The sequence below is a fragment of the Zeus faber genome (assembly GCF_960531495.2).
Source record: "Zeus faber genome assembly, chromosome: 12".
In the NCBI taxonomy this organism is placed as follows: Eukaryota; Metazoa; Chordata; class Actinopteri; order Zeiformes; family Zeidae; genus Zeus; species Zeus faber.
The window spans coordinates 12,447,813-12,466,053 of NC_137196.1; the positions used below are offsets into that span (position 1 = coordinate 12,447,813).

Here is an 18,241-nt window from a genome sequence, read left to right on the forward strand (position 1 = left end):
AAATGTGGGCTCTATGAATTATATTATTATTATCTACCTTGTCCACCAAATATGACATTTCATTTACAGAGTGTTTATATGAGGGACATTGTGTTTCAAAAAAACATTTATGAGTGCTTGGGGGGGTAGGGAGGGGCCAAAATCATGGGTGGAGCCAAGATGCAGAGCAGCTTTTGTTAAGCTGTTTAAAAAAGGAGGGAATATCAACCACCCAGTTCACCTTTGGGGAGCTGACAATTGGGAAGACGGACATCTCAGGGATCCCCCGCATCGCACAGCACATTTTAATGCAATGTTACACCGAAAATCTCTCCATTTAACATTTAACATTGTCTGTTTGACTCTTTGATTCCGCTCAGGCTCCATGGGAAGCTGTCTTCCTCGTTTCTCCACCATGCCCTTCCTCTTCTGTGACACCGAGTACAACTGTCACTATGCTTCTCGCAACGACTACTCCTACTGGCTGTCTACCGACGAGCCCATCCCCCCCAGTATGGTCGCTGTTACGGGAGCCGAGCTCGAGCATTACATCAGCAGGTACACTACTGTTCAATGAATACATTCAAATACTGTCTGGACGTGCATTGACGTCGATGTGTTTCAGGTGTTCAGTGTGTGAGAGCACCTCCAATGCAATAGCAATCCACAGCCAGACCACCCAGATCCCCGAATGCCCCAGGACCTGGGAGTCCCTCTGGACTGGATACTCCTTTGTGATGGTAAGGAACCTCTCCACTTTACCTTGGCTCACATTAGAGCTTAATAGACATGAAACACCAAACCGTACACTTCCTACCCTGTTTTATTTCTTTGTCTCGTATACTTTTACTTATATGAAATACTTTCATATTTTTGGGTTTTCTCTCCTTCTAATAATTCTCTAAACAAAACCCTCGATCCCACTCCCAGCAAACGGGGGCCGGTGCGCAGGGCTCCTCCCAGCCGCTGGTCTCCCCGGGCTCCTGTCTGGAGAACTTCCGCCAAGTCCCCTTTATCGAGTGCCACGGCAGAGGGACCTGTAACTACTACCCCGATTCCTACAGCTACTGGCTGGCTTCCCTCAACCCTGACGACATGTTCAGGTGATATGAGCCCCCTTCTTCACTCAACTCAACTCAAAGTTGTATAGTGTACAGTTAATGCCACTGCTTCTCTTACACTTATTCAGATCATAATTTTTATCAGTGTGTGTGTGTGTGTGTGTGTGTGTGTGTGTGTGTGTGTGTGTGTGTGTGTGTGTGTGTGTGTGTGTGTGTGTGTGTGTGTGTGTGTGTGTGTGTGTGTGTGTGTGTGTGTGTGTGTGTGTGTGTGTGTGTGTGTGTGTGTGTGTGACCCTCCACAGTAAGCCCACGTCTCAGACGGTGAAGGGACGCTCTCTGCAGACTGTCATCAGCCGCTGCCGGGTCTGCACAAAGCCACGGCAGCCTGCGCAGTCAGGCGGAACAGGACAGCGAGGCTGAGGCCATAACCTCAGAGAGGCATCGCTCTCTGAGATGCTGTCTCCGAGGTTTCTTCATAGAACATTAGAACATTACACATTGATTTTTCGAGCTACAATAGCTCGGATAGAAGCTAGTATTCTGCCCAAGAGAACTCATTTAAATGATTGTATTATGATCTGAAAGGTGTAATTAAGATGCATTGCTGCTTTTATTAGTCATTCTCTGGAAGCTGACGTGGCTCTTTTTATATGTTGTATTATAATAAAATAGGCAACTCTTTGTCTTTGTAAACCCACCGGGGTGATCAAAACATGAAATTGTTCTGTTATTATTTTTATGCTTATTATCAGTAGCAGTTGCTGTAGCAGTAAAGCTATACTAGAATTTACGGTTGTACTATACAAGTATACGAGAAATTATAGTTTTGAAAGGTCATCTGGATTGAGTTTGCTAGTTTACTTGAATACTTGTTTTTGTGCTTTAGCTGTGCCTCTGTCTTTCTCATTGCCGTTCTGCTCTGTCATAACTCAGGGTTTAGTTGTTGGCTCCAACTCAATGCCACATTACAACCCATTCACACAGTCTAATGATTTGTGAAGCCGAATTGCTCCCTATTAGATTCTTTCATCGTACTCAATGTTCCGCATTTTGTGGTACAGGGACAACATATAGAGTTCAATCCCCGTCTGTAACAGATCTATTCAATTAGAGACATGCATTAACGGTGTGTTGGAAAATGCCAATCGTAATCTAGAGCCGTAGGTGAAGTTCGGTATGCGATTGTGTGCCTTTGTCCGGTGGCAGTGAAAATAATTCATCGACACATACTCTGCTTATCAGCTCCGTTCCAAGCAGGGCCACCAGGAGCAGACTAACGACAAAATCTTTGCTCACCAAATTACATGTCCATTCAGACCCCTGGGCCACACCAGAAAGGACACGTCAGCGTCACCAAAGCAGCAAAGGCAACGCTTCAGATACGCTGACATGTTGATCAGTGTGGAAGGTCACACCATGCGAACGCGCCATGCGTCGGGAATGTGGCATGATGCGAGGCTCCTAAACCACTCGCCTTTTTTTAGGACTCGACTCTATTTTCCTGGGCGCAAAGCGGAAACTGGAGCGTAGATTCCAATAGAGGTCCATTCGGAAGATGTATTTCAAGAAAATATGTAATTACCAAGCCTGGTATGCATCACACACACACACACACAAAAGTTATATATATAATCATTCTAGCCGGAAAACAAATATCACGCCCCGGAATAGGGTTTATATTTGACTTTACTTGGGAAGTAGTTTTATAAACTCTATTGGTCTGTCGGCGACACAGAAGCACGACGGTCTCCTTGCTGCTTGCGATCCCTACATGTGGGCTCTAGTCAAACTGACTTGTCAAGCAATAGATTTCAGTCGAAAAAATCTGTCCATTTATTTATAAGGTATTTATCCATATGTCATGTTTTTCATTTCATAATCGAACCACAAATAACTGATGACAAAAAATAATTGAAAAACACTTTATTACAGCAACTGCTTAATAAATTCACACAGTGTACATAGATTGTGGAAATCTCCTGTGCCTTCCCTGGCTTCTCCCTCGGACCCACGGAGAAGACCCGGCACCGCCTTCCTCCTGTCAATAGGCATTATTTAAAGATTATTACTCATTCCAGCGATAAATCCAACTAGGTTCATAAACAGATTCCAAATCTGCTCATTTGTAGACCACAGCATCACTTCTCAAACAGTCCGGTGACAGCTTTGCTAATACTGTAAGGTATTAAGTCCATACGACGTAAATTGACCGGGGAAAACCCCTCCTGACCCTCCAGTTCTGTAAGTGACATGGCGTGTGATTCCTTCGCCATCTGGGGAGGAAGCTCGCTGTACGTGTTTACGACACGCTATATTTGTTTGAGAACACCAAACATCACACAAACAAACCGGATATCTCAGTGTGGCATGGAAAATGTCCAGCTTTAAGTGCCCTTACCTTTTCCTGTTCTGGCATTTCATGGGAATATCAGAATAAACCAATGCTTTTTCTACTCTTGAAAGAGTAAATAACGCACATGTAGAGTTTTGAGATTACTCGGCGTTCTCCCATATCATTCTCCTGCTGTTCTCTGTCTGTCCTCTCGTGCTAAAATAACGAGAGAACACAAATCATTTGCATGCGGAACCGGTGAAGTGGACCTCGGGGCCGTTCCATCAACCCTCCCGCTCCACAAGCGCGCTGCATCAGTGCGTCGAGCGAGGCCGTCATCAAAAGCTTGATAATTATGGCAGTTTTCCTTCTGACATGCCTCATTCCTCTTTGTGGTTGCAAAGTTATGTCTTATTTCTCCTTGCCGCTCGCTCCTGTCATAGCATCACTGGAGAAGTCGGCCCCCGAGGAAGAGCCATTGAAGCTCACTCACCCATATCTGTCGCTGTGATCAATAGCTTCCAACTACCTGCACGCAACAAAGCCCAATAACATCTCTATATCAAGTTGTATTTTTAAAACAGCATTTTCAACTGCTCAGCCTTACTTAACAAAACAAGTTATTTTTCACTCAGGACAAAATATTTGTCATGCAAAAGAGACCAGCTATAAATCAAAATCTGTCATTATATGACATTAATGAGTTTATACTTATCATCTCATTGTCCCAGTTGAAGTAACCAGCCTGTTACACCTTGGATACCACCTTGAATAAAACACCCCACCTCAGCCTGTAGCCTGTTGCAGACAGTCATTGGTTTAGACCGAACCATTCTTGCCATATGAGGCACTCGGTAACTGAGACAACAGGATTATCCTGCTTTCCAACGGTGCACTCGTTTAATTGTGTAGGCTCCTAGTTCAGGCTTCTACACCTCTATAATCAGGTTAGGATGAGGATCCGTGGAAAAGCGGAGTCTCCTCAAGGTTGCGGTGTGTCCCAAAAGGACACCTGTCCCTCCACAGACTGGCGGCAAAAAGGAACATCTCCTCGATTGTTTCCAACACTTTTGTGAATGGCAAAGGGCAATCTGGAATAATGTCAAAGGGTGATGGTTTCTCGTAAGCATGAAGTGCCGCGGAATCGTCACGGCACGTGGAAAGCGCTCGTAAAGCAGTGAGACACGGCAGTCGTTGTAAAGTTAAACAGAGCGGAAATCTCATTAACGAGACGCACGAGGAAAAGCCACCTCTGTGTATCTTGGTGATGAGGTGACCTCGCCGGCTCCCGGGTTTCACGGTGTCTTTGTTGGCTTTATGGCGGAGAAGCCTGGTTAATGAGATCATTGCGCCATTAATGTTTTATTTTACATGGGCGCACATTGTTCCCCAGTTGCCACAAGTTTGCTCGTTGTCGAGGATGCCCCGTGGAGCTTTTACTGTGAATGGGGGGAGCGGGGGACAAAGAATAGCTCCAGGATGCCCTTCCCCTTTTGCCCAAACAATTGACGTTTTACATTCTGCAACACCGGGAGGAAACGTCCTAATTCAGACAGGTTCATAGCTGTTGACTGTTGTAAATCACGTGTCGCACGCATCAACGCATCACTGAAGACTAATAGAGATTGGGGGAAGACCCGAGGAAAAAAAAACCTCCCCCTCATCCAAGGCCGAGGCACTACTTTAAAAAGAACAGCCGAGCGGTGTTTCCATCTGAAGTGGATATTGGAACTGCTTTAACAGGGAAACACTCTGACCAAACAACATACAGGCTTCCCCCCAGGAATGAAGATGCATCTGGCCAAGCACCTGTGCGTTTTGGCATTTTCATGTTTAGCATTCTGCACGGCTGAAGACACAGAATCCGTGGGTGAATCGAGAGACCTCAAGCGTCCATCTGGGTGGACTGATAATTTTGAAAACAAACAGGTGAGTGTTGTGTTGAATTTTCCATTTTTGAAACATTTCAACTGCTACGCACACACATAACTGCATATTGGGATTCAAATTTTTCTCATAGGCCAACTATCATATTCAAATACTACATTATGAAGAACTTTAGGGATTTGCCAGGGCTCTGTGATTTGACTGCATCTTATCATTCATGGTATTTTCTTTTCAGTGTAGTGTGTACCTATATTTGTTTTTCGACACTAAGCTGATTATTTACTGCTATTGCCCAGTAAATCACCCTGCATGCTGTCGTAGTTTTTCATTCACTTTCTGCCACATCGATTCCCAGTAGAACTTAACGCTCGTATTCATACAACAGCATCGCACATCATAAATAAAGATGCCAAATCATTTCGGAACTGTACTTTCTGCCCTTGAGAAGCGACATCATCTTTGAGTCGGGGTGGGTCTGTGGATAACAAAGTATTATCGCTAAAATTCACTGGTGGGGGATTTTATGAAAGCTTTGCCTCACTGAAGGTCACGTCGAACACCTTGCTCTGCAGAACACACTCCTCACGATTTCCTAATGTTGTCGTCCACAGGGATCCACGTACAAACTGGACCTGGTGCAGCTTCTCCACAGACTCTCCAGACACGAAAATAGAACCGAGTTCCATGGGTCAAACAACAGAGGCGATCCGGAGAAGAGACGGTGGGGGATGGAGAGGTTCCCTTTGGATTCCAGGGTTCGCGCGCCAGGCTGCAGAATCTTCTTTTGGAAATCCTGGACGGCCTGCTAGCTCTCTCCTCTGTGGACGGTGGACTCTCAATTTAAAAACCTAGTTTGCTTTTTCGACCAAGTCTTATGATATCTAACACACTACACCGTGCATATGCTCGTGCTCCGTTGTGCTGCATTCCAAAAACGTTTTGCATAATACTGCTTTGCAAATAAACGCACCTTGATGATTAGGATACTGAATTCAGGTTCAGATGCAAAACATTGAATTGTTTTTATCAACTATAGCGTTTGCCATCGGTACCTGTCTCATCATGAGGACATTTCAGCTGCCCTAAGTTGGGTACTATGTGTGTCTAGAATTGAATGGATCTATATTGTATTACCCGACCCATGTGAGAGAAAATGCAGATGATTGACGCTTTGAATGATGTTTCACATGTTTAACATAAGACAATAGTTTTTGTTTATGTATCTTACGTAGCTTCTGAAACACATTGTCAGATGAAGAGATCCTGTCCTTTAAGATGCTGCTAGTTAGACCAGATCACGTTCCTTCTCTAATGCATCTTGTGTAAAGATAAGGATAACCCCAGCAGGGGGCTTAAAAGAGTGGTTTGTTTTCACACAGTAAGATGGAATCTGTGACCGGAGTTTGACTGTTAATCATTGTATGAGAGAAACATCGGGTGACGTGATTGGGGGGCATAGTCTTGAGTGAATGACACCTAACCAATGACACGCAACCCCTCACGGTATAAAGCTCTCTTCGGCAGAGAAAAGTGCAGAGGTTACAGTCATCCACTGCATTTAAAGTGTATCTCTGTCTCTGCAGAATAACCTCTATTAATATACTCTCAGTTTGTTTCCTGTAGCGACACAGTGTTTCCCTCACTGGCCACACAGTGAAAATTCTCCAACACGCTATATATGTGTGTGTGTGTGTGTGTGTGTGTGTGTGTGTGTGTGTGTGTGTGTGTGTGTGTGTGTGTGTGTGTGTGTGTGTGTGTGTGTGTGTGTGTGTGTGTGTGTGTGTGTGTGTGGCTACTCCAGGTCAAACTCGCACTCGATGTCTGTGCAATTAAGACCAAAGTTGTGAGTTTACAACCTGGAATGTCAATGGGAGTTTAAGACCTGCATCTGGATTACTTCATCCCACGAAGGAGCTTAATGTTTGTATGCAGGGGTGCAATATAATGATCCTTGGTATATCCTCCTTTTGAACCTTGTCCAGAAGTAAGGGCGGGGTGCGCATTAGCTATAGGCTTGGTACTGTATGTGAACAGTTCAGATAAAGATCACCCAGAATGGTATAAACGTGGCTCTCTGTTATCCCATGTTAGAGCATCTTGTGGAGTTCCTGCATGAGTATGGGGTGATGTTTTCTTGAGCTCAATAAAGTTATTCTTACTCCAATATTGGAAGTTCATTTATTAAAGTAGTAAAGTAATTTTCCACCACAGTAATAATCAAATAATGATGCCTTTGCATGCAGTTTTGACAAAAAAAAATCTTGATCTTTAACTCCCCTTCTCATCAAAGCTTCAACATCTTGGTGGACATGGGTTCTAATTATGCAGCATATACAGTATTTGAATATATGCTTTGTATGTTTTTGCTATTCTACAATAATGCTTACACATACATTTTTGTGTTTGTTTTTGAGCTCTGGGACAGCCAACTTTGTATAATAGACTGCTATTATGCAATGTTGGTTGTCCCAGAGCTCAAAAACACAAAAATGGGGCGAAAGGCTGATCAGTACAAAAATCCAAATCTATAAAAAGTACCCTCAAACAGTATTTACCAGGCTCTTTGTTTTTAACAACATATTGTTTTGGGTTAATTAGGTTTTCGTGCACATCTGCTGTGTTTTCTCTGGCTTTTGAGCTGCAATGCCAAACTCTCATTGACGTCCCATGGGAAGAATGGAAGATAACAACCATGTGGGAGATTTATAGAATCAAATAATGGGCATCAATATTTTCTGCTTGCGAAATGGTTTGCAAATGTGTAATAAAGTTTTCCAGCTGCGGAAATCTTTCGTGCATGGGCGAAAAAGTTTCGTGCGCACAGCGCTGATTTGCACATGTCGACGAGACGCGCTGCGGTCAACATGGAGGAGCCCAATGCAAACTCTCCTGAGACACAGATGGGTTAATTAGACGCGTTCGCACGGAACATGCCAGTAAATTTTTACATCGTAAAGCTTCATGGCTCCTCCATGCTGACTGCAATACGTCTCGTAGAAGTAACCAGAACGGTGCACTGATTGGCTTGTCAGTGGGTAACATGATGATTTGCTAGTGAGGGGGCAATGTGCTGATTGGCGAGTCAGCTCAGGCATAAAAACAGAGTCAAAATCCTTACTTGTAACTGGTAGTTTGTAGCGTGTAACTTCAGTGTCGCATACACAGCTCGGGAATGTGTGTGTCCCTCTCCCAGACTTTGCGAAACCTCACTGTTGAAAATATTCTCGCACAAGTTTTGACCACACATGCTTCAAATATTTCTAGGGCTACAAAACAGTTCTACACATGTGCAAATTGTATCTGTGTGCACAAAACCTAATTCACTTAAGATTTCTACAGCTGCAAAACTTTTATTACACATTCACAAACCAATTCACAAGCTCAGAATATGGCCATTATTTGATTCCATAGAAATTGCCTCATCATCATCCTCCTCCTCCTCCTCATCATCACCATCATCATCATCATCATTATCATCATCCTCAGCAACACTGTGAACGGGTGTTTTCAACAAACACACATGCAGCCTTATGTAAAAGGCTTTGATTTAATGACTGAATTGTGTATCATCCTATGGATCGATGGTGTGATTCCTCTGTTTGTCTCATTAGCCTCAGTGCAGCAGAGGTGGCTGTTCTCCTCTCTGTTGGAGCCACATAACCCTCACATGTGATAAATGCCTGCAGTGCGCTTGATGTTTCTCAATGGTCTGCCCAATAGACTAGCACGGCAATAAACCTATGGCTTTACACACATCCATGAATCATCCATCTCTTTGGTGATTCCGCCGCCGTAACTCTGCACAAGCACGTGAGTCGCACTTTCCTCTGAAGGCTTTATAGTTTGGGACATTACTAAGGATTCAAAGGTGTGTGCGTGCACGTTGAGCACACGCGTGTGTATGTGTGGGTGTGTGTGTGTGTGTGTGTGTGTGTGTGTGTGTGTGTGTGTGTGTGTGTGTGTGTGTGTGTGTGCGTGTGTGTGTGTGAGCCTATGCACGTATGGGGTTGTCTGTGTCTCAGAAATAGCCAGTGCAGTGCTGCATTTCATCGCTGCTTTCCAAGTGGGCATGTGTGTGATAAAATCATACATTATTGCGCATAGGAATTGCATTTAAAACACTATACTCAGCAAAAACCTATTTGCTATAGATGCATCCATAAAAAATGCATTAACCTCGATTACGCATGTACAAAGCAAACGTGTCGGACTGTGTGAGGGATGTTTGGAGAGAAGAGCCCAATTACAGCGGAGGGCTATACAGCTGAGGGGAGACGGTTAAAAGGGGAGAGACAGAGAGGGAGAGAAAGTGTAAAAGAGTAGAGTCAAGAGCGAACGGAGAGAGGAGAACTGATTAAAGGAGCTGGCGTTGGAGAAGAGCCGCCGAGGCTGAGCCAGCTCGGCTTGGTAGCCCGTCCATGTCCCGGGGCTGCGGGGGGTTTAGAGATGTCGGCGCGGAACACCGGGCGGGTTTTGAGACCGCACAGGCGCGCCCATCTCGGAAAAACACACGATGACTCAAAAACATGGAAGACAAGAAAGAAAAACCTGGATCCCTTGGCCTTCTTCGGTGTTGAAAAGGGTCAAAGTTGCCGCTGCCGCTGTGTGAGTCAAGATTGCTGAAATGTATTTCATGTTCATCTCCATATTCGATATATTAAAGGAGATGAAAAAGCTGCGAGCCGGCGCGATCAAGGGACAAACGCCGAGTCTTAATTGAACAGGGAGACCAATTATTTTTAATGAGCGGATCTCGACGCGGTACTTCAGAATGGGAGTTCCCCTCGTTCTTCTCTCTCTCTCTCGACGGGATGAAAATGGAAGGGTCCCGGCTGCACCCTACCTGAAAATCAAAGCAACATGAGAAGGAGCTGCTGTAGGATGGAAAGAATGATGGCCACAGCAGCAGGGGGTCGAGAAGTCCTGCAGCACGGCGGGAGCGGCAAACAGCGCAAAAGTTCCAACGGTGTCCGATTCAGTTCTGAGGTGACGGCTACCGATCAAATTGTTTCACTTTCTGCATTCAAATCAGACGACTGCACAAACTTCTCTTTCACAATTGAATTAAAGTACCTACAACTTACTCGCTGTTATTCATGCGAGAGAAATTCGATACCATGTGTCTCAATTTGGCCCTGAAGGAAACATAATTGGGTGAATTTTGCACGACCTTGAGAGTAAATTAATGCCAATTCCCCACAGCGGCTTTTTGGTAAAAGCAAGCAGCGGATGCAGGAGTGAAAAGTTTCACCTTTTGGACGCAGATGGCAGAGCCACGCCCTGTCCTGGCGCAGGTTAACCTGCAACCTGGCGGCTGCAGTGGTCCGCGGCTCCTCGGAGAACCCCTGCTGCCTTCTGCTCCTCCTCGACATTACTGTAGAGGTGCAGACCGGGCATAGCCTCCCGGCGGTGCTCCCTGGGGACGCTTCCTCTACTTTCTGAGAACCCAAAAAGCTTCCTGGATCTCGTCGGTGGAGGTTCCTGGGCTGAGATGTCCATGGAAGGGCATTGGTGGAAAATGGCCAAATTTCAACTCCCCACATTGTCTTCTGGACGGCGCGCATCCTCAACAGCAGTGAGGGGTTTCAATGGCCCTTGCTTCGTTACATTGATGTTTTTCGTGAATTGTATTTGGAGTCCAAAGAAATTCACATTGGACTTTTGACAGTTAAAAATGAACTGAAATCACAAAAAAGAGGAATCATTCAGTAAACATAACGGAAAACAAAGACCTGCTTCAGGAAATTAGTAATTCTTGGTAAAGAATTTGTATTAAAGAGGACCTATTAGGCTCCTTTTCACCAAGTTAATATTGGTCCCTGAGGCCCCTAAAACACGTCTTTAGTGTCTTTCTTTTTGAGTTTTCTTTCTTTCACCGCGGTGTGCGGAGCAGCGTGGAGCTTGGAGCACCGCAGCACACCAGCGAGGTTCGGGGCTTATTTGTTTCAACTAAATTAGGGAAACATCGGAAAATAAAAAATAAATAAATAAATACATCAATAGTTTTGTAGAGAAACGCGGACTGGATTGCGCGCCACAGCCTACAGTACAGTCAACCTACCGTGGACAGAGAAACACACAGAAGAATTCATTTTAAAATACTTTTACTTCTCTCGTCTGCAGGTTTATTACGGACAATTGATATTAATTCCTCTTTCTTTTCAAAGATTTGTGCTGGTCTGTGCAGCCAACAACAGAGCACTTCCCATGCTTAGCTCTTAGCTTCGATGCAGCGGGTCCGGTGGAGCTCCAGGCGCGGGTGGAGTTACTTAAAATGGAGGGTGGTTCTAATTCAAATTTGTCTCAATGCTACGTAGTACACAAAGCTGAACGGCTTGTTTCACCACATGTTTTCTGAAACAGACAGCTCACAAAGAACTGGCTGGGTTGTCTTATTTGACAGTTTGTGTGTCAGTAGGCCCATCAGAGACCCAAATGTACGTGCACAAGCGCTGAAAAAGGTGAGTTTTGCATAATATATGTAGGTGCCCTTTAAGGATTCAGCATTCAGCACCTTAAGCTAAAGCGAGAGGAGAGGATGCGGAGAGGAAGGGAAGAGAAAAGAGGAGGGAAAGGAAGACAGTTTCCAGCCCTTGACAGAGGTCAAGGGCTGGAAACTGTCTTCCCAACCATCCCGACCCCCGACTTGCGTCTCTAAACAGATCGACCTGTCGACCACCAGCTGCCGAGGGCGTCTAAGTGGCTGACCCGTTTTTTGCCAAAACAGCTCTTTAACACGAGACATTTTTAAACCTTGCTGACATATTCCATTGCATGTTCCATTGCGTTGCATGTTTCTGATAGGATTTGCAGTTCAGTTCCATGAAAGAAAACAGTAAAGTGCAGATTACACTATACTGTACTAGGTACGTGTGTGTGTGTGTGTGTGTGTGCGTGCGTGCGTGATTGTGTTCCCTGGGTGTGCATGTGACTGCATGTGTATCGTATATTTTTGACCCCCCCATTGAGGCAATGTAAATATTTCTGCAACATCAAACCTGAAATAATGACATGAAAACAGAGAATACTAAACTACCCCAACCCCCACCCGCCCCCCACCCCCATCGAACAGGAGCCATTTCCTGAAAGTCAGGGGCAGCCTTCATCCTACTTTCCCTCCTCATCCCCTATTCTCCTTTAGCAAGTCTGTTTCCATGACAACGGAATTAAGGGCGAACCGGAGCACCGTCCCAATCCGACACGTCCCATTCCGAGGGGCTCCCGGTAAAAATGATAAATCGCCCCCGGTGCATGGATAGCGCCGGCGGATTGGATTTTCTGAATTCCGGCCACATAACGCAGTCAAAGTGGCGTTGATAGATTTGATTTGTGCGCTCGCTCCCTCGCTCCCTCGCTCTCTCCTCGCTCGCCCGCTCTCCTCGCCGGGGAGAGTGACATTCAAAGAAAGACGGAGCGGGATCTGTTGTCTCCACACAATCGATGCATCGAATGAAATTATCGCCAGCACACAGCGAGTAGCAGAAAGCGTTTGATAACATAGTCTTTATTCTTAAACAATCACTATCTTCATTCGGATTTTTATTTTATTTTTTAATAATCAATGCATATTTTTATTTCATCTCACAATTCATAATGCATATATGAGTGTGTTCCGATGTGGTGAAGTTATCTGCAAACGTAAAATACAGAAATCATCCTTTCATATCATATACAACCCGGCCAATTCGTCACGTGGATTGAGAAGGCGCCCCCGTGGACTCCTTCCTTCTTCTCGCTTCGTTCGTCCTTCTTTCTCTCCTCCTGCCGGGGGCGGGATAAGGTCCGATGTCCGTGCGCCGCTCCGCGTCCGCGCGTCCCCGCGTCGATACAGGTCTAACTTCGGTGACAAGTTGCTGCGTTATGCTGGTTCAAGCCTTCCACCGATCTACCATGGAGCCCTTCCGAACGCCCTGCGCCGGGCTGTCGGACCGGGGCGGTGGAAGACTCGTTAGAAGAACAAAACTAAACTAAGATCCAATTCCAGGTCAGGGTTCCACTGTATCCGCTCTGTGCAGCGGACCGTGTGCTATTCATCTACCACAGATTGGTGTTCGACCACGAATAGTAGAAAGATGCATGAACTTGTGTCCGCTAAAATAAGTACAGTCCGCCGTCCTTAGACCAACTAATGACCCTTCTCTGTCTCGCTCTCTCTCTCTCTCTCTCTCTCTCTCTCTCTCTCGCTCTCTCTCTCTCTCTCTCGTTCGTGCACGTCCCCCCTCCGAAACCTTCCAAATAAAACTCTGGGCGTACACCGTCTTCGACACCGGAAAAAACTCCCTAAAGGTTGACACCGCCTGCCGTGCCTTGTGCGTCGAGGCGTTCAGGCAGACCTCGTCTCTGACCCCCATTCATTGGACAATTGTAGGACTTCCTGAGTTAGATGATCCAATATCAGTGGAGGATGGGATCTAGAGGGTAAGTGCACTGGTCTAGCAGTCTATTAGTGAGCGGCCTGATCGGGGATGTCGGTCAGCCTTTCCTCCGCCACGTCACAAGAAAAGATTCATTTCATGGGTCACGCTATCGGGGGAGGGGGGGGGGGGGGAGACGGAGGCTTTGGGGTGTCCCGACTTCAGAGGGCGCTATAAAGGATGGGCTACGTGCGCCGCGAGGCCTCGCAAAAAGAAACTCAAAACCAAAACGGGCTCCGTGCACCCCGCCCCCAAAAGCCGCGCCGTCGTCCCGATTAGGATTGACTGTTTTCCTCAATGAGCCGTTCTGCTTCGACTGTGGCGGGAGTCTCGCCGACTGTGACCTCCGTGAGAAGACGAATAACAAATATAAAGAAGGGTTCAACGAAGTTATTGGGGCGGTCATGCACCCCGTCCGCCCCGGCTATTTAAACATCCCGCCTTCAGACACTGAGACTAAAAAGCAAAAAAGAAAATCAAAGTAAACTACCAGACTCCTCTGTCAAAGTAGACGGTCATTAACGATGAACGGAAAATCGCTTTCCACAACGATGATGTCATGATTTGTCCATACAGCTCTAAATCACAGCTACGGTTATATACTTATATTTTTTGACTCTTTTGTTGTTGTCGCCGTTTGTCACGCTTACAAAGAGCCGTGTCTCCGGAGGGGGCAAAATGCCCGATAACCGCCCAGGCTCATTGCTCCGAGCGCGGATGCTGAACATTACTCTACTCTGCTTCTTCAGGCGGGTTGGAGCGCCGCTTCGCCGCCACCGCGAGGAGCCCTCCCTCGACACTTCCGCATCCGTCTTGTCTTGTCTACCGACCGGCGACGGGCTCCGCCCTCGTTCCTAACCTCATTGTCATTTGGTGGACATTCCAGACCTTTCAAAATTTCTGGGTCGTATTGCTTAGAAACCGTCCCTCCCTGGGGACGGCGGAGGGGAGGAGGGCGTGAGAAGAGAGAGGAGTTTCATCTCGGAATGGCTCCTTTTGTCCCGCGGCCAAACACCGGACCCACTTACGGTGGCGACACCCTGAGCAAATGACTTTCCCCGCCCCCGCCCCTCTCCGCCCGCTTCAGCTTTGACGACCGTCCCTGTTCTCTTATACATTCAGCACTGGCCGCCACACTTTCAGTTTAGTGGGCTGCGCGGGAGCACGTCCACGGTCAACGGGTACAAGTCTTTGTCTCGAGCGACCGAGGCTCCGAAACGAGAGCTGGAGCAAAAGCCGTGGTTACTAACCGGGGCCGGTGAGATAACAACGGAGTAGTAACAACAACAAAGCATATGAAAGTGCCACAGCGGTCGAAAAAAAAAACCCCGAAAAAAAAATCCGTGACAAATCGACCATGTCTTTAAAGCTAATTTTTCACAGCATAATTTTGGAAACGATAGATATTTTGTATTTATGTGAAGAGAGAGAGAGAGAGACCGCCATTCTCGTGTTTGTTTGTTTGTTTGTTTGTTTGTTTGTTTGTTTGTTTGTTTTTCACAGCTTTTTTCTCTTTTTTGCATAAAATGGAGCTTTCGAGTCCTGATTGAAAATGTCTTCGTCTGTGTTTTCATATCTTCTGGGTTTGATAGTAATTCGTCTAAAAGGTTTTCACAGGCAATAGTTCCGTTTTTTTTTTTAGTTTTTTTTTTAGTTTTTTTTTTTTTCGTTTTTGTTTGTCGTTTGTCTCGGGGTGTACGGTAACAGATCCTCGTTGTCATGGCAATCCCCCCCTCCCCCCACCCCCCACCCCACCCCTTTTGCACGGAGGGATTTGGTGGTGCCTCCCCCGCCCCTCCCCACCCTGCTGGAAGCCCCTCCCCCCGCTGCTATGTGGAGTCCTGATTGACGGCTTTGCCCCCGTTCATGGTGGGAGTCCCTGAGCTTTTCCTGGAGCGTTGCTTCTCCTCGATCTCATGCAGGGACGGCTCCCTGTACATACAGACTGCAGAGGAGAGGAGAAGGAGGAGGAGAGGAGGGAACGAGAGGAGAGGATACAATTTGAGGTCCGGCACACAATAGGTAGAGGACAAATCTAGGGTGATTATTGAAAGGGGGACGATGCAGAGAAGATTGAAGGGAGGGATGGACGCGGGGGCGATCAAGCTGGGCTGGAAAAGATAAGGGAGGGGAGGCGGTCGGACCATGTCAGCAAAGATTTTTAACCTATTGATAAACGTAATGACATGAAATGAATCTATAAATCAATCGTGCAGAAAACAATAAACCCCCTCATGACTAATTGTCTCGGACCAGGAATCGATTACCGGTGGTCCAGATGTATTTTTCTACTCTGACTCAATCTTCATTTCAAGCCGTTCAACTCGTTTTGTTTTTTCCAAGATGGCTTTTCCAAACCCCCCTACCTTCGATGGGCCTGGGCACAAAGTGCGAGGAGGGCTTGGTCTTCTTCACCCGGTTGCCCTTCATCACCTGGCCCTCCTTGGTGAGGCCGAGGAACCAGGCGCGGCCCGACTCCTGCTGCCGGTACACGGTGGACGAGTAGATCACGTAGTAGTTCTCAAACACCGACTCCTTGAACTTGCACTCCGGCGTGAACATCTCCTGCAAAGAAAAATAAAAAGACAGGGGCGGGGGGGTTGGAGGACAGATTAGAAAAACATAAATTGCTGCCATGGCTCAGGACGTAGAGCGGGTCATCTAGTAATGGGAAGGATGGCCGCCTCCGTCGGTGTATGAATGAAGTTGCAAGTCACTTTGGACGAAAGTGTCTGCAAAATGATGTAATGTGATTTGGTTGTTTTGGTTGGAACTTGCACCACCCCCCTTCACACACACACACACACACACACACACACACACACGCACACGCACACGCACACACACACACACACACACACACGCACACACACACACACACACGTCCTGCTGTCTCATCCTCTCCATGTCTCTGTTGATCCTAAATGAAGGCAAATTAAAAATTAACATTAGCCCGCCTGAAGGTCGGGAGGTCGTTTGTGTCACAAGTTTGACGTGTGTGACACAGAACAGCTGGGCCGGTTGAGGCCGTGCTGTCCCTGTTGTTTTGTTTAGAGGGTGTGTGGAGGGGGGTGTATGTGTGTGTGTGTGTGTGTGTGTGTGTGTGTGTGTGTGTGTGTGTGTGTGTGTGTGTGTGTGTGTGTGTGTGTGTGTGTTTGTCCACACGCGAGTGTGTGTCAGAGGTCTACTTCATTCATGTACACGTCCTCCAGGTTCCATTTACGCTCCTTTTATGCCATTTTACCATCGTCCTTGTGAGTGACTGGCTAATCCTGCTCGCCGCTGCAGGAGATTGTTTACCTGTTTTGTGTACCTGTGTGTGTGTGTGAGTGTGTGTGTGTGTGTGTGTGTGTGTGTGTGTGTGTGTGTGTGTGTGTGTGTGTGTGTGTGTGCGCGCGTGTGTGTGAATGTGACGAGAGAGTATATGAGACACAAGGGTCCTCACTTACTGGGTGTATTTAGCCGGACCTCACTTTGATACCAGTACAAGAATGGGGGTGATGGGGGAGTGGACCAGCCTGTCTGCCTGGTCCCGGGGGGGACACAGTGGCTGACTTTATCTGACCCTGCTGACACAATGTCTCTCTGCTGTGGGGAAGGGGTGGGGGGGGACACATATACCTACTGTATACGTGCGTGTGTGTGCGTGTGTGTGTGTGTGTGTGTGTGTGTATAGGTGAGAGTTGGTGAAGGGCAGGTAGTGAGACTCTATTGACCTCGGGGTTCTTTCATTTGTGCCAAGCTCCAATCTAATCATTCATATTATGAACACACACACACACACACGCACACACACACACACACACACACACACACACACACACACACACACACACACACACACACACACACACACACACACTTGCACACATATACACAGGCACTCGTATGGAGTACACACACATATACCCAAAGACACACACACACACACACACACACACACACACATACACTCACACACACACACTGCTACACAGACATAATAATCCCGTCCTTTGCCGTCAGCCTCTTCTGCTACATTCCAGAATCCCCTCCAAATACGCCACAAGGACACACACACACACACTCTGCTTCCCTCTCTGGAAAAGGTGCTGGGAGCGGCTTTCAGGAGCGCGAGTGATAGGGGTGGAATGTAAGTGACTTTGAAGACTTTGACAAAGTACCTTGTTTGTGGACGACTGAGTGGGCGTAGGAGCCGAAGCGACAGGGTCGGAGCCGCTAAGTGATGAATGAGATGCTCTTAATGGACACGTGTGGAACACGGATGGCTCCGAAAGGACAACGCAGAGATAAAATAGTGTGGCGATACGCGACACAAATAAACAAACATCCATACATAAATAGACCAACAGACAGACAGACAGACGGACAGACGGACAGACGGGTAGACAGATAGATAGATAGATAGATAGATAGATAGATAGATAGATAGATAGATAGATAGATAGATAGATAGATAGATAGATAGATAGATAGATAGATAGATAGATAGATAGATAGATAGATAGATAGATAGATAGATAGATAGATAGATAGATAGATAGATAGATAGATAGATACAGTACATT

At 46.5% G+C, this 18,241-nt stretch overlaps 2 protein-coding genes across 4 annotated transcripts in view; one reads left to right on the forward strand and one right to left on the reverse strand.

Moving 5' to 3' along the window:
* Positions 1-1,460, forward strand: part of LOC307238357 (uncharacterized protein) — a gene marked incomplete at both ends in the record, with an annotated part of 31,867 nt that extends 30,407 nt beyond the window's left edge. Inside the window, 4 exons of the mRNA XM_080011290.1 lie at positions 360-537; positions 605-719; positions 910-1,082; positions 1,343-1,460. Coding sequence (XP_079867416.1) covers positions 360-537; positions 605-719; positions 910-1,082; positions 1,343-1,460 — 584 coding nt within the window. The remainder of the gene's footprint in view (positions 1-359; positions 538-604; positions 720-909; positions 1,083-1,342) is intronic.
* Positions 1,461-15,491: 14,031 nt separating this feature from the next.
* fgf12a (fibroblast growth factor 12a) overlaps positions 15,492-18,241 on the reverse strand; it is a gene marked incomplete at its 5' end in the record, with an annotated part of 24,139 nt that continues 21,389 nt past the window's right edge. For all 3 annotated transcript variants that reach the window (XM_080010637.1, XM_080010636.1, XM_080010635.1), the window contains 2 exons: positions 15,492-15,618; positions 16,040-16,238. In XM_080010637.1, coding sequence (XP_079866763.1) covers positions 15,503-15,618; positions 16,040-16,238 — 315 coding nt within the window. In that variant the 3' untranslated portion in view covers positions 15,492-15,502. The remainder of the gene's footprint in view (positions 15,619-16,039; positions 16,239-18,241) is intronic.